Source organism: Passer montanus, unplaced genomic scaffold (genome assembly GCF_014805655.1).
Source record: "Passer montanus isolate IOZ18808 unplaced genomic scaffold, ASM1480565v1 scaffold20, whole genome shotgun sequence".
Classification (NCBI taxonomy): domain Eukaryota; kingdom Metazoa; phylum Chordata; class Aves; order Passeriformes; family Passeridae; genus Passer; species Passer montanus.
This window is the reverse complement of record NW_024366592.1, coordinates 4,213,835-4,235,477: the sequence shown is the minus strand read 5'-3', so window position 1 is coordinate 4,235,477 and position 21,643 is coordinate 4,213,835. Positions and strand designations below refer to the sequence as shown.

General features: G+C 40.5%; 1 protein-coding gene across 1 annotated transcript in view; it reads right to left on the bottom strand.

Moving 5' to 3' along the window:
• The window catches only part of KDM5A (lysine demethylase 5A), a 48,289-nt gene extending 27,753 nt beyond the window's left edge, over positions 1-20,536 (bottom strand). Inside the window, exons 1-10 of the mRNA XM_039708190.1 lie at positions 19,988-20,536; positions 18,287-18,364; positions 16,526-16,648; positions 14,217-14,387; positions 13,603-13,737; positions 8,776-8,881; positions 8,139-8,227; positions 4,634-4,792; positions 2,075-2,194; positions 852-1,010 (exon numbers count right to left, since the gene is read on the bottom strand). Of these exons, the coding sequence (XP_039564124.1) occupies positions 852-1,010; positions 2,075-2,194; positions 4,634-4,792; positions 8,139-8,227; positions 8,776-8,881; positions 13,603-13,737; positions 14,217-14,387; positions 16,526-16,645 (1,059 nt within the window). The 5' untranslated portion in view covers positions 16,646-16,648; positions 18,287-18,364; positions 19,988-20,536. The remainder of the gene's footprint in view (positions 1-851; positions 1,011-2,074; positions 2,195-4,633; positions 4,793-8,138; positions 8,228-8,775; positions 8,882-13,602; positions 13,738-14,216; positions 14,388-16,525; positions 16,649-18,286; positions 18,365-19,987) is intronic.
• Between the last annotated feature and the right edge of the window lie 1,107 nt (positions 20,537-21,643).

Genomic DNA, 21,643 nt, shown 5'->3' with positions numbered 1-21,643 from the left:
GAAAAGCCTGGTCAGAGCCTCAGCTCAGCCAAACATTGCTGCTGTTTCCTCTGCTCTGATACTGCAAAGACATTGCAGTGAGTCAGAAGACTTAAGTGATCTGAAAGAATTTTTTTAAGTGACTACCTTCATACAAATAGAAGTATCAGTGCTGACTCACTAAGCAGCTACACAATCACAGCACAGCCAACAAAGGTACACACAGGAAGAGGTGGAAGATGGTAGTGAACCATCTTCCTTTATGTCATCCAGTAAGCAGTATAAATTGATTTGGGGCTGCATAATCAGGAAACCACACCTTTACTACGCCTGAATTTCAGCATACAAGCAGCAAGAAAATTGCTTTGCTACAGTAAGGTCTGAGGGAAAATAGTACCAGATGATCCTTATTGAATTTTTTTATAATTGAATGATGTATCTACATCTACATTATTACAGTACACACAGAGAAACAAGGTAAATCCAATTCGTTTGCTTCACCCATTAAGAACGTCCTAAGGAGAACAGAATTATGTTTCTGTAACTAACTCTAAAATGAAAAGGTCTGAAACAAGAAAGAAAAAATATTATTAAAGAGTCTCCTCATACTCAGACAAACTGCAACAACTTGCACATCTTTGCCTAAGATTAAGTGATAGAAAACACATGTGACTTAAATCATGAAACAAACCTTGGTTATCAGCAACCAGATCTGTAAAACAACCTCAAATATCAGATTAATGCCCTGCTCAAAAGGAATGTTAAGTACGTGCAAAAGCCTGAAACAATTTCTTCATTTCTGACCTAAAGTCTTAATGTGAAATCCTACAGAGAGCAAAGAATGGGGTCAGTTTGCACATCCTGTTCCTCACCTCCTCCTCTGGCATCAGCTTTCGTCGGCCATCCTTCACTGGGAAGCCACTCCCAAAGTCCTTGGATGAGATATCTGCCCCATATTCCACAATAACATCTTCTTCTATGCTGCTCACTAATCGCCAGAATTCTTTCTCTACCAGCTCAGTGGGAACCATCTGAAAGCAGAAGAGAGGTTATGGTATGTGCAGATAACAAAAATTATCATTCAAGCAATAAATCGCTATTAACTCCCCATGAATTTTCACACACCAGGGTCACTCCCCCTCTCCCCTCCATCTCTTCAAAGTCATGGTTTTGGTCTGTATTCCTCCATAGTGGCTGGAATGTTTCAGAGAGAAGGAATAAACAAAAGAAGATGGAATCACCAGAAATACAGCAAAATACAGGGGGAAGAAGAAACAGCAGCAGAAATCAAGCAGCAAAGAGAACAAATCAGCACGCAAATTCCAACTATTTCAGAGAATAATGACCAGGATTTCTGAACAACAGTAAGGAAATAAGATTCAGATATAAAACTGTAATCAGGAGTTTGATCTTCATATAACTGATCATTGCTCCTACATGCATTCATTTACAAAGCTTATTTTTAAAATAAGCTTTGTTCCATCTCTCAAAGTTGTCTCGTAAATTGGAGTCCTTAAAAGGCAGAAGCTTTAGCAACAAAGTCCATAAATTACCAAAGAACCATGAGAGGAGGAAGACCTTGGTGCTGCAGGACAGTGGAACTGTGCCAAAGCAGAAATTCTAGTTTGAAAAATGCTGCTGTGATGCATAACAAAAAAACCAAAAAACCCAAACCCAGTGTGATTATCAGACAGATTCAGTCTATTGACTTGTCTACAAGAAAATACTATAAGATTAAAAAAAACAAAGATTTATCCTCTGGACAAACTAAACCAAGACAAAAGGCATAGGGAGGGCAAGAAAAGGGCCCCTATGCCAAATGAGCACCGTTCATCAAAAAGGCAAGAACATTAACTAGAGTGTGCCCAGTACAGTAAACTCTAACAAGCAATAAAGCTGTCTGCCCACTGCAGAGAAAGAGTGAAATGAAATTGAAATGAGACCAGATGCCAGTAAGCTAAATAATTTGTTTACATGTTTGAAGCTTATGGTGCCTCTTTAAACAAGGCTAAGATGTCTCAGCAAAAATCCAAGACCAGCTGAAACCTCTTCTCTTTTTCCCTTACAAGGAATCCCAACAAAAGCTGAAACTCACATGGACCGGCATGTTGAAATAATCAGACTTGAAGTTATCAGCCATTTCACCAAAGCTCTGGAGAGTATATTCCCTGACAGCTTGTTCAAATCCAAAGGCCTCTCGGGGTTTGTTGCATTCCTAGGAGACAGAACACAGAAATATTGTTCCCTGCAGCAGACTCTGACACAGTTACATTTTTAGCAAGAAGCCCTAGTGTCCAGAGTCCTTACCCAGCTACCAGGTTTGAGACTTTTCCAGCCCAGGCAGTCACACCACAACGGAAACAGCCCAGAATTAACGGCACAGAAGCTAATCTAACCCTGCAAGCCCAGGGCTCCACACTTCTGCTTTCCTGTCCAAAGCTACATTTCATCAGCTACTGCTGCCAGCCACAAAGCAAGACTGTGCACAAGATGCTTAGACAGCCACAGGACATTTCTTAGACACACTGGATTCAAGCACCTGCAGAATAACTGCACAGGAACAAACCCCCCAAGTGTTTCAGTCTTATCAAGTCAGCAAATCATCAACAGATTTGACACTGTGAAAATATATAATAGGGAAGAGGAAAAAGGAAATTAGAACAGGGCAACACAGGCAACAACAGACATGGCCCATCTGACAGAAAATCTCCAAGTCCTTCCCTGTTCTATTCCCATTCATCCTGAAAATGAAAAACACTGGTGCACATTTCAGCTCCTCTCCCCACTCATTTTTACTGCCCTTCTCAGCTCCTTTGGAACTGACACTATGACTATATATACAAGACATACTGAAACACAAAGATACTGGAAAGAATGAAAAACACTGGTGCACATTTCAGCTCCTCTCCCCACTCATTTTGTCCTTCTCAGCTCCTTTGGAACTGACACCATGATTATGTATACAAGACATACTGAAACAAAGATGATGTGGGACTATCTAATAGTCAGCTTTTCAATCAAAGAAACAGGACTGGAAAGGAATTAATCAGTAGTTTGTGGTTTTTTTCCAAGAGGAACTTCCTTAGACTATTCCCAACATGTATCAAAGTGGTTCTTAAATTGAGCCTGTGACACAGACTCTACAACATCTGTGAACACTGTCAAACAGTGTTGACCTAAATGCATATAAAAAGCCCTTACACTGTTCTTCCCAGCTTCTGTTCCAGTACTCTGCTGTAAAATTACATTAAGGATCTGTGCATAATTAACATCTAAAGTAAAAACTGAGGCAAAAAGTGCTCGTGAATACTTCAAACATCTTTTTGCTGTTACTTGTTTATTTTCCAGTACACATAGTAATGTGTTTTCTCCTACCTCCTACTTCCAATGCCTTTCCAAAACTTTTCAAGTATTTTCTGTATCATTTACTAGTAAAAAATTACTTGACACCTTATCTTTCCTGGGTTTTTCCCAGCCTGCATTTTTTTCTTTGGTAACTTCTATTCCTGTTTTTACTAGCAATAATGAAATTTCTTGAGTTTCCATATTCTTGAACTGTTGCAGCCATTCTATTTACTACTACAGTCTCTAAATTAACTCCATATTAGATCACTGCAGTTTCCTAATTCTTCTTTATTGCTCCATCTGAAGAGAAAATGAAGAAGTAGGTTAATCCACTCTCTGAGCAGCAGCCCAAAGGGAACATTTCATCTCCTCCTTTGCCTATAGCTATGAATTTCCACCTTTCTTTAAGCAGTATTTGCCCGAGTTCCTCTGAACACCTCAGTGAAGGGTTAGAGCAGTGAGCTGATGCAGCTCCTGTGGCTGCACAACTCTCCAACATCACCATAAGGAACCAGCAGCAGCCAGCACTGGAAGGGCACAGGGGAAGTGGGCCTAGAAATGTGTGTGCACGACTGCTCCTTTTGGAAACAACACAGCCTCAAGAGTGAAAGCCAGTCTTGTAATTACACAGTTACAAACAGTAAGCTTCTTCCTCTGAAACCTGTATCTACCAACTTTCTCAGCTTGCAAAATCTGTTTCCTTAAGACCAAACCAATCAAGTGATGTTTGCTGTCTGTTGATCAATCTCTTAGAACTGGGTAGTTCTTCTTTTTTGAGTAATGAAATTCAACTTCCACTTTCAGAGCCTGAGTAGTTCCTTTTTTAGACTAAACCAAATCTAAAAGAGCTACAACAGAACTTTAAATTAGTTTTTTCACTTTCTGCTACAGGCCATTCTGAACAATGCCATAATGTCTTTCCAATAATCAAAGCTCCCTGTTATGCCTAAATTTTGTACTTTACTTCATAGTTTACAAATTGTGTCATCATTATGTGGAAACATCCATTATAACCCTAGTTCTCACCCCTAATTTCATACTTCCAGATTATCAAATTGAGTTTCAGCTTTTAACATACCAAGATCAAATTTTTACCTGTCACATAGCCACATCAAAAACAAAGGTTATGCCCAAGCTCTAGAAGGAATGTTTCTCTCTCCTTATGGCTCATCAACCAAAATCCAAAGCTCATCTTGACAATATTCCAAAACAATGCATTCTACACACATGGATTGCTGAACTGCTCTTCTTCTGATCTTTCCAGGTACACAAGCACACATACAAAGCTTCAGGAGCTCTTGAACTGTACCTCAGCAACGCACTTTGGACACCTCCAGTCACCCTTGGGTACATCAGGAAGAGGGGGAATCAAGCAGAAAGTGTGATAGCTGTCATCACATCCATCACACAGTAGCAGTTTGTCCTCGTTATTTCCTCTACCACAAAATAAGCAAACATAAAGATCAACCTGTGGAGGGAAAAATAAAAGTTTACAAGAAGTTTCTCATCCAGAGCATGCCTTACTTAAGCTAAGGAAAAAAGGCTGATATCCTGAAGTCCAATATATGAGCATTAACCCTGGTTTTTGACAAGTATTGATAAGCTTCTGCTTCATTCTCAAAGTAGCACTATGTGCAGGGGGCAGGAGGACTTTGGGTGCTGCAAAATAATTATCCAGTTCAGCTGGGCTACCTTTTGCTATCTAACTCAAACAGCATCTCACTCATGTTACTCTAAGGCAAAAGTTACAGTTTTTAGAACTCCCTCTCTTCAGCCTTCTTACAATGGAAAACAATTTAAACTAAATCTCTACAAAGACTGCATGGCTAAGGAAAACCCCAAAAAAAGTATTTAGAAATATATACATCATCACTTGCAACAGTACAGCGGTATCTTCATAATGAAAAAGAGATCATAAAATCCACAAACCGACAGATTTCAACCTAAAAATTCACACGGAAGCAAAGGAATCCACAAGTAGAAGTACCAACTTCTTTCTCATTTTTTTCCAAAGCAAAGAATAAAAACTCTGAATTATAAGAGAGAAGTATTAATCCCAATACAACAGCAAACAGTTTTTGGAGATTGTACAAGATAGTCTCTCCACAAGAACAACACTGACTGGGAGACATTCTCTGGGGCCAAAGAGAAAACCATATGAAAAGATTGAGAAGTTTCTTTGCTCTAGCTTCCTGTGGAGTGCAACAAACTTTAATTAATAGACATTTAATATAATACTGAAGAAGTGTAACAACCTAAATTAAAAAAACTGAGTATTACATTATCTTTACTAAAAAAAATTACTTTTTGTATGAACTTTTACTAACAGCATGAACTTCATGAATGACACCTACTCCAAATTCTGCAACTACTTCCACCAGCCCCTGGCAATTCAGGCTGTGTGTATTTCCTTCACACAGCTCAAAATAACACCAGAAGAGGTGGAGCTGCGTTTGGTGGGGTCTGTTAATTTAATCAAGATGTCACAAAAACATGTGCACTTCAGCTGATTAGGCTCAGGTGGATTAAATAGTTAATGAGAAACCCATCTCAAGTTACAGTGGCCTAGTTAAGTATGCAACCTCCTAGCTATGCAGTAATACACTTCTTCAGGAGACTGCTCAGGTTTCTTAAGAAACTATTTTAAAAAATAATGCAGCTCTACTCAGAGGCATATCATTTTCCCCTTTTAAAAAAAACCCCACACACTCACCCTCATGGAACATTATGTCTGTCCAAAGCACCAAACCAGCTGCTTTTGCTGCAGCTACATGGAAGGGAGGCAGGGTACCTCAGCAGGCACTTTGATATTCTCTTCCCAAAACTTAGCAATGCATGAAAATGGCAATCCTAAGTTTTCTGTGGTCCTCACTAGCTACCTCTCACTAGTAATACCTTCTCCTAAATTCCTATTAACATATGCAACCTCTATGTTAGCATAAGTGATGATGTGGCAAATACAAAAACTGCATTGAAATAGATACTCACAACAAGCAGACCTGTGATTATGCAATAACCACAAAAAAACCCTGCTAGCCATGTAATAAAACAGTGTAACACTAAGATGACATAATTATATGCATCAGGGGGAGAGGAGGAGACAAAAAGGTGTATTTTATCTCCCAGTTAGTAATTCACTATGGGATTAAGTCACACAGGTCTCCATTTTCTTAATGGTGGAAAAAGGCCATTCTTTATCCACACAACTCCTTTTTATAGAGCTTTACAGACCTCATGTGGGACTCTAATTGGTTAGTAGTTTTCTTGTCAATTACTTTTACTGGTTAGTAACAAGTTGTTATTCTGTATTGATTGGTCATTTAAAGTCTCAGTGTCCATGTGCAGGAACAGTTGTTTGTGAAAGATAATTTTCATTTTTGTATCTAACGGTGCAAAACCAGTTTATGCAGGTGCAGGTTATTTTTTTACCCAGGAACAGATTATTATGTTAACAAACTGCTCACAACAGGTTTGCTTTCACATGGGAACTTGCAAAATGCTAGCTCTGACAAGGCCAGACACTGATTCCAGGAGAGCACGCTTGATTTTATGAAGTCTTTCTTTATGATTTTTCTGCCTTACTGAAACAATTCACCAAATGAAATCAATTTCATAGTTAGCACTTTAAAAAGACATAAATAAATGATGGAGAAATATGCACTAAACTGCACCACAGTATTTTTCAGCCCAGTGTTATATGAGGTAAATGCATCACCAGTGCATTTAGGACTCCTTTCCTTATCCATGCATTAAAAAAAGTGTGGAACCAAATAGTACTAAGTCACAGAATTTCAAAATATTAGCGTTACAGCAAAAAACAATAGCCCTGTTGTTAGAGCATTTTTGTTTTCTCTTACAAATACAGGTTAAATGAAAAAAGTAAATAACAGTGCTCCATAAAAAAAACGCAGGAGACAACACAAAATATTTTAAAATTAAAGCCTAGTTAAAATCATCAAATCTGCATGGCTAGGAAAACCATATATTCAGAAGTAGTAGCACAACTGAAAAAATTCAAGCCACACAAATCCTAACTGATCTGCAATGGCACAGTGATCTGGTTTTTAAATATCCAAATTCTCCCACTTTTCCTGCCCCAGATAAAAATGGGATGACTAGAGTCTTTAAGGTTGCCTTGGCCTTCCATGGTTGAAATTTAAGATAAGATTTGGTAAGTGTTCTTAGGCTAAGAATAAAAAAAAAGGAACAGCTGAACTCTAAGTGGAGAGTCTAATTCTTTAGACAATAAGAGCACAGCTCTCCATTCACAGCTGCATACACATGTTAAGTTATGACACTTTAAAAGTAGGAAGTCACATTTTGTGAAAGGCATTAAGAACAACTGTACATTGCTTTCCCATGGACAAACATCAGAGAACTAAATATTTTATTTTTCCTATTCAAATTCAAAACAGAAAAGACACAAGATGTGGAAACAAAAAACAAACTCCTGAAGTAGTGGAGCACCTCAGAGTGTCTTCTAAGGAAAAGAAGCAGTATTATAGTTGTTCTGCTAAGGGGAGCTCTAACAAAAACTGAACTATTGAAGGCATTCAAGCATGTAGCAAGTATGATCAGCAAAAAGCTTCACATTGCAACAGCCTTCCTGTCCAAAAGATGAAAACAAAAGCCTTGAGCACAGATTGTTTTCCAAAATACTGTTCTTTCTTCCCATAACAGTATCATCTGCTGCAGCATGCATTCATTCATTCATCTGTTTGGAGGGGTGGGGTTCTTTTAGAGGAAGAAGAAAAATCTTAGTAAATCAAGTGAGTCCTTTCTATCAGGAATCACAGGAAAGGCATCAAACTCACAAAGTTGACAGCGAGAGTTCCCTTGCGCTGCCTCATCTGCATTCCGAACGCTTCCGATCTGGTTCCCTTGCGCCTTCGCGTCACCTCGTCTGGAAGGAAAATGGAGTTCAATGTTATTAATGTGACATCAAGATAGACTCAACTTGTAAAAACACCACAGACACCCTGCCTTTTAGATCAGAAACTACTTAACAGTCCAAAGAAAGCAAAAATGCCATGTTGTATCTGGCCAATCTAAAATCAACAGGGATTAGGAAAAACGTCTTTTGTTTATCCTCACAGGTGATCCCAGTGGCCTCATGAAAAACAGTGAATTAGACTCCTAAGTTGTGCACTTTGCTGGCAGGATCAGTTTCAGTACTTTGAAATCCTGCTTCCCCTTTCAGTCTCTCAGTAAATGGAACAGCTGCTTAATTGTTATTGTTACTATATAATACATAAAGAGCTGAAACTCTGCCAAGTTATATGAAGCACTCTGTAAATCTCTCGTGAATGAAACCCTAGAATACTTAGCTTTCTTTTTCCAGTTTTGATTTGCCTTCTCCTTAATACTGTCTCTAGAGACATTCAGGAAGATTTAACAGTCTCACTGAAAGCAAAGAACTCACAGAAAGCTAAGAGCCCAAGATTTAATTACCCTCTTTATCCTTTGCTCCCAAAGACAGTCCCATCATCTTGGGTCCAGCTCCAAAGATCTGCAGCTTCTTCAGTTCAGTGTTTCTACTCATTTCTCCTGCCTCTGCCTAAAAATAAATACAAGACCACATCAGCACAAACCACCAATATTTCCCCTCCAGGTCTCTTCACAATTTGTTTCTATTCCACTCTCTCAGAATATGTGCTCATCAAAAGAAGCAGGCCTGAAAAAATACGATTTTCTGTTCCCAAAGGCAATGAACATATGCAAATGAAGTAAGAGAGAGAATTTTTGTCCCAAATTTCCAAATTATTTCCCATCTAATATTCCAAATCAACTACAAGAAGTGACTTCTACACCAAATAAAAGAACCAGGTTTGACATTTTGCAAAAAACAATAAGACTGCCAGAGCAACTTTTTCCCAAATCACTATGATTCAGTCAAGTGCCTGGATTTTAATGCAGTTTCAACAGGATTTCCTTGTCTGCTTCCCTGAGTAGATACATCCACACAACACTAATGAGTTCCAACCTACTTCCTTAAGCTTGGCTGCTTCTGGGGTTATGTGTGATGAAATGCTGTGAGTACAGTTCAGATCACAGCTACTCATGTTGCAAGCTCAAAATCAGAAGTAAAGAGACCCATTTGGTGACAGCTCCATGCCCCTGTCATTGATGTTTCCTGAAGTGTTCTGCTCTAATGAACTTTTCTGTTTCCCATTACTGACCTACCTCATTTTCTCACATCACTGCCACTAATTTAACAATAGAAAGAAGAAAATATTCTGTTTTTATCTGCAACACAATTACCTTGGCATTTTTCTTTATGCTGCCTCCTTATACTTTGAAAAATCTCTCTGATGTGGTATAGAAGGCCACTAAATTCTCACTGTTCAAAAACTTCCTCCTGAAATTCACTGATCTTAAAAGACCTCAGCAAGACTATAAATTTTGAAGGTGGGCATGTAATTTTAAAGAAGTTATTCCTCAGCTTCCTGATGATACTTCATTTCTTATTTTTCAAAGTTATGGCCTGATATCTCATGCCTGTCCCTTGGGGTGACATGCCTTTCAAGTCTTTAATCAATTATTTAAAAAAAACCCAAAAATATCTTCTAAAAAAGTGTTTAACATAAGTTCTAATACACTGCCAATAAACATTAAAAAAGATTATTCTTCTGCCTTAATCAGTTGTTTTTCTTGCTCCCAGAAGACATTTCAAGATATAGTTTCCTTTGCATTATTACTCTAAGGAATTTTTAGGGATATTTACAGTCCCTGTTCCCACTGAACTGGGTATGCATTATGCTAACAGGCATCTTTCCAACCCAATTACTGCTGATATTCTAATTTTGAGCATTTATATGTTGCTATTAAATGATTTGCACTTTATATGTGACCAACTTTGTAAGCCCACTGTGCAACCATACAATTTTTTCCTCACCAATTCTTCACTTTTTGGTTAACAAACCATAAGCAAACACACCAGAGACTTTCTAGTCCCTCATTTTCCACTTGAAATGCATTAACAACTCAACCATTGTCTCAACTAATAGAACCTGACAGAATCAACCCACATATTTCACACAGACATCATTTCAACAACAATCTTCTCAATTTCTCCTGCTCTTGTGACCAAAGATAGTTTTCTCAATTAGATACAAAAAAAAAAAGTATTATCGTATTTAATAAAATCAAATCATTAACATGCAGCAAAAAAAGTTTTACAGCTTAGTTTAAAAATATATTATCTAAATATATTTTCATAACTCCTTGGCTCAGATTTACTTGGATACCACTAAACTTTAGTGGATGAAATCCATTCATGCTCAGGTGGAAAGAGCTACAGAGTTTTGAAAAAGAACAGTTTGCATATGGGAAGATGAATGATTTTTAAAAATCAGATTCCTATGTAACCTCATGAACACTGACTGGATATTGATACTGGATTCACTCACTATTCTCCTGTCTCACCCCCCATCAATTCTGAAATATTTGCTACCCCAGTCCTCTACCCCCAATGAACAAGACTACAACGCCTACAACCAGTAACCAAAATATTTACATATTTGGGGCATTTCTCAGCATCTCCCTGAGTTCTTTTGTTCCACAGTTATTGACATGGAAAGAAATCTTTCAAGCAACAAAACCTTATTTTACTGTGTTATTCAGCAATCATAAAGAAACCTGAAAGCAGACATACTTAGAATTGTATTTAAGAAAATTCTCTGGACATTAAGTTAATATCCTTTGAGAGGATAGCACTTCTTGTTCCAGTACTGCAATTCTTTACCAGAAATCACCATGACATAGCCTCATTAGAAAAATCCCTTGTCAGCTAAAATACACCCTAACACATCATCTATGAAGATACCACTACCATTTTCTAAGAAAGTATTCTCCTAAATTTAAGCTTTCCTTAAGGATATTATCTTTTCCTAATCTGAATTAATTTAATTTTTATTGTCATTTTCTTTACAAGCCTTTAGGAACTCAGATGCCTTTCTCCAGCTTTTATTTGTGAAAGCTTTCTTCAGAGAAAAGAGACTAAAGCATTAAGTTTATTTTCTGAACATAATTGCTCACCATCCAATTATTCCCTTCCTATTCACAGACAATATTTCCAACTGACATTTGACTACAGTATCCAAAGATTCTCAAGCTATGCTCCACAGAGGTCGACACCCATTCCCTATTTTCTTTCATTTTTCACATTCTTGTAAAATCTTGAAATTTGCTTTTTCCAAAGTTTCTCACCTCCTTCTACTGCTGAGGATGTTTCTCTATTTCAGTAGTTTCCGACTACTATATTTATACTTTCTTATTAATTGCCCATTCTAAGGTAAGTTATCTGCCAGAAGATGCAGAGGGTCTTTGGAAACTACTTCTAGAACTTTGAAAAGATCCAAGGATCTGCAGAGGTCTGTGGAATTATCCATGCTCACTAACCAGGCACTGGACTACTTGGCACACCACACAGAAATTATTCAGATGTTTCACCTACAGCAGAATTACATTTATTTAGCAGGTTTCTGCATTACTAGCATATTACTGGCTCTGAAGATTGTTTGGACAACCTCTGGCCCAATTCCAGGTATGCATTTCAGACAATAAAAAGAGTCCTGTCTACAACAAAAAGGTGCACTGAAATCTGGAACAATGTCTCCATGTTCTCAGACATTTATTTACACTGCTACCATTTCTGGATACTGAGGAAAAATCTATCTTTAAATGCTGCTCCAGGGAAGACTTAAGACAGTTATACACAGCTTCCAACACAGCCAAAACCTACTTCTGTCTATGCAAGTAGGATGAGTTTTTCCTGTATTCAAGAACTCACTTCAGCCATTTTAATAACTGTAATACTCAAAAGAAAACATGGCTACAAGCCTAATAAAAGGCATTTGAATATATATAGTTTTTGCAGATTATCTAAATAAAATTCTCTTATTTCTGAATTGCAGGCCCTTCAAACAAAGTGAAACAGCTTTACAGTGCCAGGATCACCAAAGAATTATCTTTCCAACATGGAGAAATGACAAGTACCATTATTCTACTGAAATCCGCAGGAAAAAAGATCCCACAGGACCTTGATAAAACAGTGACACTTTTACACCATGTGTGAGAAATAGGACATACTGGCATTTCCCTGTAAGATTCATTCAAATCCAAAGAAAAACTCCACATAGCAAATAACTGCTGAAGTTCCTGCAGCACTCTCAGACTTTCTGGATAGCTCACTACCAATACCTGGAGAGATTTGGGAAGATCAACAGGCCTGGGACTGCTTGTGTGATACACTTCTATATGGCTATGAAAAATAACTACAAGTCAGCTTTAGCAAGCTGAGAAAACACTAAAGACAATTCAGTCTAAACCATGAAAGAAGGCGAAAAATTATAAAGGATACTCAAATACCTCAGTGACAAGAAAGGTGCATTGTAAAAAAAAATGTAGTTAAAGAGCATTTGAAAAAGCCTTGTGGTGCTGGAGCTAAGTCTAGAACAGTATGAAGCAAGTAGGAAGTTGGTTGCATATAAATCCAGCTTTCACCCACGCTCTGCTGATGAGCCAGCAGGGAGCCACCAGACTTCATGTGAAAGCCTCAGGATGCTGCCTGCAAGGAGTATCTCTGTCAGAAGGGGAAGGCCTGATTTAAATAGTGCAACAGAGCCATCAGGGCAATACCCCACAATTACTTTCAGTAAGACAGCAATTTTAAATGGTGGTGACTCAGTCTGAACTCGGATTTTCACAGTGGTACCTCCCAGGAGGTAGTATCACCTAGTAGAATACCAGAAATTCCTATAACACCAGTAATTCAGAAGGAAAGAAACTGCTTTTCAGCAGAAAAATTGTAGAACTCCTGTACAGTTCCAGCCATCACTGATCATCTCCTCACACATCTGTTTCAGTTCAGAAGAACTGCCTGCCCAGCTTGAGATAGTTATTCCCACATGCAATTCCAGTTAACCATTACTTACATGTATTTGCATTCATGTCATTAAGAGGCATATTTTAAAAAGTTCTAGAACTTTGTACAACCAGAAGCTTTAAGATCAACTCACAAGCAGCTTTTTGTCTTGTTTCCACAGACACATTCATTACCAAGGTACTCAGGCCACTTGTCAGTAAACAAAAAGCAACTTTTACAAGTTTTGACACAAAGAGTGCATATGCTGTATCAAACCAGATCTCAGAGTTACTTCTCTGGAATTTAGTTAAATGAAGACTGCTTCCCAGTAGTGCTTCTGAGCAGGTTCCCAAAGGCTGCTGCACTGGTGGGAGAAAGAAACATTCTCTGTAAGAGCTGATCAACAGGAGTACCTGGGATTTGACACGCCTGGTTCTCTTCAGCATAACATTCATCCTTGAAGCCTGCTTTGGGGAAGCCTGGGCATCTGAACTGAGGTCCTCAGCCTCCACTTTTTCCTTAAGATCCAAGTTAGGCTTTTGGATGCCCTAGAGGAGCAGAGCACAGGACACTGTTGGTCAGGCAGTGCTAATCATTCCACAGCCTATGAATCATTCTGTGTGCTAAGAAACAGCACGAGTGAAGTCACACAGCATTACACACACCATTTGGAAAAGAGGCCAATTAATTCATTCATCCTTCAAATAAGAAAACTGAATCCCATCTACCAGGTTATCAAGAGAAAAATAAACATTTCCAATTAAGCATATCATCTTTTGCCTTGTTTTCCTTCCCAACACAGCTGACTTCAGTCCTATAAAGAAACACCAGAAAATAACTCACAAGGTCACGTTACTACTTCCAGCACTATTCTGTCACAGATAACTACGAGGGTGGTTCTAGCTTTGCTGGCACAGCTGGAGCTTCTAACAGCACTGACCCCGTGTCCCAGTTCCACATGGAGTAACACAGCTCTCTGTGTGCCTTCTGGGCACCCTCCTCATAGCATGAAAGACGAGCATCTCACCATGAGGCTGACCCCGGACTGGAAGAGCTCATAGGGATACAGGATCCGTTCATAGTGAGACTTGAGCAGTGAGCCCGTGCCTTTCCCTGGCAGGTAGCCAAGCCGACTCGCCACTTTAGACCATTTCTTCTCTTTGGTCACTACTTCAAAGCCTCCTTTGTTGGCAACAATCTGAAATAAATAAATAAGGGTTTTGAGCTGCTCTCACCAGCTTGCGTAAAGCAAGAATCAATTAAAGCAACCAAATGTCAAAAGGTTCCATGAAAAGTGACAGAATCCTGAAATTAGATTTCGTTTCCTGAAAGACTAGTCCTTCAATAACAAAGCACTTGACTTATTTTTATTGCTTCATATATTTAATGTGATTTTTAATTTACTAGCAAACGTAAATTGCATACTGTCTGCCACAGGAGGAATCCAACAGTTAAGGTTTATCACATGCTGGAAGAGATACAAAACCTACCATAAGAACAAACTGAAAAGTTAACCCTCACCAGACTTGTACTCTGCTGTAAAACACAAGTCTGGCCAGCAATAAAGCCCATTTTAACAGACCCCAGGCAGAAGGGAGTGTTGGAGCTCAGAACTCTCACAAAACCCTGAAGGGAAGAGAGACTACTATAAAAAGAATGAAAAGTAAATTTACCTTCCAGCTCAGTCCAGTTATTACACATGAGTTCAATTGGTTTGAGACCAGTAATTCACATACAGAACTATCACTGCTTACATCTATATGGATATACAATTAAAAACAAGACCATTTGCCTGCAAGCAATATAACAGCATATGAGGTGCTTCCTCCAACACACAGGCCACATTTCCACTGCCCCCACTCCTTTTACAGTTTCACTGCCAAGCAATTTAAAACACAAATGGATTACAATTCCATTTATATTGTTGTAAGACTAGTATCATTTTTACAGCAGTGTAGTTTTGCATTGCATTTCTTTACACACAAGGGCTAAATTTCAAGCTTAATGTTTCACATACTGTTAGAAACCTCAAGGCAGAAACATTTTGTTAGTGGAGTGAAATTTAATGTTTCCTTGTGAGGCTGAGGTAAACTGAGAAGTCTAACTGTGACAGTGACAAGTAAATTTGTTAATTCTGGTTTCTCCTATAATCACACAGAGTTACACTTAAATAATAATATAATTGTTATTTTTCCTCGTATTTACGAAAAAGCTCTAGAAAAACGTTTTAAAATGAAACCTGTCCTAAATTTCAACTTATCTTTAAAATTTCCAGGAAAACTTGTTTTCTAAAATTATCTATGCATGAACAACAGCTAAAGAAGCCAGTAACGAACCAAATCAACTCAGAGCTGCAAATCTACAGCCAATTGAAATGTTCCAGCTCATTACAGTGACCCAGATATTTTCCAGTAGCTCTCTGATATTCTGCATATCCCAGTAAGCCACCATAGACACAAAAAGAAAAAAAATACAGGAAGACATTTTATCAGCTTTTCTCTGCATTTTATCAGCCCTTCCAGACTTTCTTTAAAACGAAAACATACTCATTTACATTTTTACTTACCTAAGAGAAACAAATCTTGATGGGGAATGGAAACTGATGCTCTAACCTAGAAGCACTAGAACTACCAGAACTTCGGTCTTTTCCCTGCAAGAAGAAATCTACCTATTTATATTTATTAGCAGCTAAGTCTTTAATGGTACAAATAGTTTGCCAGTGCAAAACCAAATTCCAACACAGACTTGTGTGTAAGCTTTGAAAGAAGCTTGGTCTGTTCACCAAACATAACTATGGAAATATTCATTTCTAGCCAGCCTTAAGCCAAGTCTGTTTTGGAAATTAAAGTAAGTACTCCTGGAGCTGACATTATGTATTTTCAATGATAAGTGTTTACAAAAACCTCTGCTGGAAGAGAGGAAGGAGAAATTGCAACAATTCATTAGAGAATTGTTGATCAGAGCTGAAATGCACACAGGCATACTGCTGCCTTCCCAAAGAAGGCCTCAAACTCCTGCAGCTCCACCACCTGTAAAAATGGGGAACTAAAAATCAAGAGGCCAGCTGACATCAGGACATTCAAGCTGTACAAGGTAATAAATACCTGCTGTATGGAATCCAACCAATCCAACCAAAGGTAACCAATTGAATTACACTGTGACATGATTGCCATAAACATTTAAATTAGAAATGTTTTTTTCACTGTATTTTTCCCATTTATTTAATCTCTGGATTAATGAGATTAGTGCTGTAACACAAACCCTTCCTCTTGCTTGGTTTCTTGAGCTTGAATGAAAACTGAAATCCCTGTCTGCCCAAGGCCTACAAATACTTACCTTGCTCAGACCATACAGATCCAGTATTTTTCTCTCGACCACAGGGATTTTTAAATTGGATCCTTGGAGTTCCCAAAATTTTGCTAACTGATCCAAGAAGTCCAGTTTCACTCTTGTCATTGCCTGGAATCAGTAAAGGTAGACAATCATGTGTGTTCAAAACCAAATGTGACAAAATTTCACAGTCCTGAGAGAAAACAAGGTAAGTTTTTATAGTGTTTCCATTTTCAACATGCAGCTTGGCAAGGGAGGTATTTCTTTGTCAGGTAAAAAAATCCCTAAAAATAGAAATATTGTTAAAAAGAAAGACTTTACAAAAAAAAAATTATATATGGTTTTCTTTCTGCATTTAAGACACTATAAATTAAATTCCTACCAAATAATTTCTTGGTCTGCAAGCAAAATGCATGCTTATGAAATAATCAGCATTCCAGGGAGAAACACAATCACAATCATTAATTGTGACCCCCAAAAGAACGCTTCCAAAACAGAATGATAAAATTAGGATTATGGGTGTGTAGTTTGAATAGAAGTGTGTAATACCACATGGTAGAAAACTTAAGAGTTCAAATTTTTAGAATACAGTAATATATCGAATAGAAGTGTGTAATATCACATGGTAGAAAACTTAAGAGTTTAAAATTTTTAGATTACAGTAATATATATATAAAGCAAGATAGAGGTTTTAGGGTGGAGGCTAGTCCTCCTTTACCTTCTTCTTCATGGGACTGGGTGGTTTTGTGTAATTAGATTAAAAAGCCCGCATTGCAGGCCATGGGTGGCTGGTTATAAAGTTAAAAGTAAAAATAATTTAAGTGTCATTTCTTAATTAGAGATTAAAAGCCTTGCAGAGAGAGAGATACAGCTCCATTTTTTTAGTTTGTTAGAGTGAAGTGCTGTAGAACTCAGAGCTTGTGAGACTGTAACATAGATAAGAACTACTGAACATCTCAGTCCAAACAAGAAATACCATCCTGTGCATTTAATCCCAACCTGGCAAAATGAATTTAAGACTCAACACAGTGGTGTCCTGTGTGAACAGGACAATTATTGGTGGGCAGCAAAGGAATTACCAACAGTTTTTATATATTACCATTTTTTATACATTACCAGTTTTTATTTATGCCTTATCCACACAAAGGGCCTTTCTCAGGAGTACCCAAATCACTTTCCATAAGGGGACCCATTTACAAGCCAAATGACATTTTGGTATGGGAACAAAGCAAGGCTTTGAGAAATGTTGCAGAGAAAAGGAAAAACCAGGACAGAATGGAGGTCATACTGCTTACAAGACAGTTTTTAAATCATAAAATTAATCAGCCATAATAAGCCTATAAAAATAATTTTAAGGCTTAAAAGACATTATCACAACAGTATGAGGTAACCAGAGGCATCAGAACAGCTTTTAAGAGGAAAGATTTTAAGAGGAAAAAATCATTGCCTGTGGAGCTCTGAAGGATAGACACTGGCTGCTCTTACTGCACACACGATATTTGGAATTCATTCTAGACACTACCAGGTGAATGGGGAACACTCCTGTGGTTATTTTGGGTAATAAAATAAAAACCAGATTTTTCACAAAGCAAGGGAGAGCTATTTTATATAAACTCTGCCACAGCCAAGCATAAACACTGACATGGTCTATGGGGTTCTAAAGTGTTCCCCATGCAGAAACCTGCCAAGGTGCAAACCCCAAGCAGGGAGACCTCATTCTTTCTTTCAGTGCAACCACAAAATTGTATCAACAGTGGGAGAGCTCACCTCCAGTTCATTCAGGCGCTGAATTCGTGGAGTGAAACGAAAACTTTGCACTTCACATGCAAATGGAGGCTGCCAGTCCTAAACAGAGACAGAAAGACATTTTACTGCTTCCAGAAACTTCTCTGAAAAATGCACAAAGCCAAACACCCTAAAAACGCCTGAGTAAACAAGGTCCTGACAGTAAATTAGTTTCTAAGAACTGGTGATATCATTTTCCAATTTTAAGACATTTTTGTGCTTATACAACAATGTTCCTCCCACCATATTTTAGTCTGAAGAAAGATCCTCACAGATTCAAAAATGCCAAAGAAAATTAAGGCTCAAAGCATCTCAGCGTGCATTACCTCATGCTAAGCTTAAACACGAGATACACTGCAGCTGATCAGTTATTTATTTACTTTAAATAAAGAATCCATACATCCTGCACACTGAAAAATCCTCAACAAAGACTAAATCAGGCAGGGCACAACACATCTAATGGTTTTCTGCTTGGTTGCAGTCGTTTCAGTAAAGACAAGACCACCAGTTGGGAGCCCAATTCTTTAACAGGAATGGAGCCATAAATAATGACTTTCTCAGCACTGCCAGGGGTCAGTGCAGACACAAGAGCCTCACAGCCCCACCTCCCAAAACCGTGCTACAACATCAAAACAAGCAATTCAGCTTTTTAGCACTTTTTTAAAAAGCTTCAGTTACAGCAGGTCGTCCACCTGGCAGTGACCACATCATGGGAGGGACACGCCACTACAGGTGGGCAAGCCACACACGAAGGCCTCCAGCACAACCTTAAATATTCACAGCTTCTATCAACAGGAAACAGCAATTAATCAGCCAGGGCAGTAAGAAATGTGTGGCTTAGCAATTACTGCAGGTTGGAAATGAACCCGACACGTGTGCAGCTCAGCAGCCTCGGAGGAACACAAGTGCACCCAACAGCCAGGAGAGTTCCAGCTCTCCTCAACCAACAGGATCTGCATCTGCTCCTCCTCGTGGCCTCTCAACCTGAGCTCTGCAGCTTATTTTAGCAAGGGCAGCCCCTTGGAGGTCAAGCTTCCACCATGTCATTAAACTAAGCGAATTCCAGGAACCAAAACAGGCCAGGAGGGAACCACGAAATCCAACCAGCCCTCAGTTACACGCTGTCTTTCCAGGCTTTCACCTCTCCCACTGTTTTCCAGCCTCTTACTAACAGCTGCTTTTAAAGTTTATTTGTACTTTAATAATTCAGTGAAGTGCCAAGGTGCCTGATGCTGTCGCTGTGAAGACCTGACCATAAATTGGAGATTAAACTGCTGTCCCCTGAAGAGCCGTGCACAAACGCGATGCCCCTACACCAACAGGCCGGCCGTGCTCCTCTGAACAGCCTAAAAACGCTCTTTTTCAACAATGATCCACCACAAATACCCTTCCTCCTCGCTCTTCCCCGCCCGGTTCCACCTACAAAGCCTTCCCAGCTCGCACGAGTCGGCTGCCGGCGTTTTGGAAGTAAAAATAGCAGCGAGCCCCGGGCACGGCCACGCACTCGCTATTCGCCTCGGAGGTCACAGCCTCCACACGCTCCTCGGCGTCCCTGGCACGGACCCCGCGGCCTGAGGGAAGCGACACACGGAGCCCCGAGCGGGGGCACGGCGTGCCCGGCTCCCCTGGCCCCCGGCCGGGCACCGAGGGCCCGGCGCGGCCCGGGGAGCGCCGCCGCGGTACCTTGGGGGGCCGGATCTTGCAGATGCCGGTTTTCTCGGCCAGGCCGCGGATGCGGCCGATGAAGCCGAGCGGGTCGCTGAACTCCTCCCAGCTGGGCTCGAACACGGGGCACTCGGGCGGCGGCACGAACTCGGCCGCATAGCGCGACCCGCCGCCCCGGCCGGGCGGCGCGGCGGGATGTGGTGCCGGGCGCGGCTGCCGCTGTCCCGGCCGGGAGCGCTGCCCCCGCCCGAGCCCCGCTCCTCGCGTCCCGGCCCGCCGGAAGTGACGCGCTTGCAGAGTCCTCCCCGGAAGTTTTGCGCATTGCCTTCCGAGCCACAAAGTAGTCCCCCTCCGCCGCGCTTCTTCTGGGGAGGTGGCTTCCGCGCCTGCCGCTCCCGGGGACGCCCCCAGCGCAAATCCGCCCCGTCCTCCGCCCCTCGGGGCACCGCGCCGGGGCAGGAGGGACCGGGCACCGGGGAGGGCGGGGCCACCGCCACTTCCGCCGCGGAGGAATGTGCGACGAAATCCAAGCCGTTCACTTCCGGTTCCGCGGGGCCGCGTCGCCCATTGTCTGTGCCGGACGTCAGGAGCGCCGCTGGAAGCCACGCCCCCCGTGGCCACGCCCCTCCGCAGGCCCCGCCCCCTTTCCCTCAGGAGCGGCCGGGGCTGAGGGAAGGGCCGGGATGGGGACGGGACCCACAAACATCACAGAATCCGAGCGCTGGCCCTGCCCAGGACAGCCCAGGGGTCACACCCCGTGCCTGAGGGCATTGTCCGAACACTCCCCGAGCCCTGCCGGCTGTGCTGTGCCCGCTGCCCCGGGGAGCTGTTCAGTGCCCAAACACCTCTGGGGAAAAGCCTTTTTATAATATCCAGCCTGAACTCCACCAGCTTCAGGCCGTCCCCTCGGGTTCTGTCACTGTCACCACACAGAAATCTGTATCTTTTACCTATCCACTGCAACCCCATCTTCCAAAGTAAATTGTATCTCTTTTTGTGTTCAACCAGAACTGTGCCTTTGCTGCTCACCAAATTCCACTTTATTCTTGCTGATTATTATACTGGTGTTCTATTTCAGCCTCAGGGAAAGTTAACTCCCTCCTCCTGTTACCAGGAGGCTTTAAAAGATCTGCCGCACCTGATGCAGATCAAAACATTTCTCTGCGTCACTTCCCTGCCACATTAAAGGGGTGCCACCCACGTTTTACGTGTGGGAAACACTGAGAGTGGCTAATTTTAACAGAAGTTACAGGTAAAACCAAACTGATCTTACAAAACATTGAGCACATTGATGTTATTGTCTTGTTGCTAAGTCTTCTTGCATTTCACGGGGGGATTCTGACATGGATGCTGGATAATTTTATGTAGGACTGCATAAGCATGTGGGATGCAGACGTTTCCTTACTAGGATCTAGAAATTATATATTCCTACAAGCCTTTTTTTTTATTTTATTGTTTGGTTGTGTCTCTCTTCTGATGAGCTGTACCAGATTCTTTTAAGGAAATACATATATCTTGTATTCCCAAGAACAGAACCCGATTTCTGAGATAACCAATGATTTAGCCAGGAATACCAGAAGGAAAAAGGAAAAATCTTCGTGCTCAAAAGCTATTTTCTCTGTTTCATGAGGAAATTGGTTTGAAGAATGAGGAATTGGTTTGAAGATGAGGGAG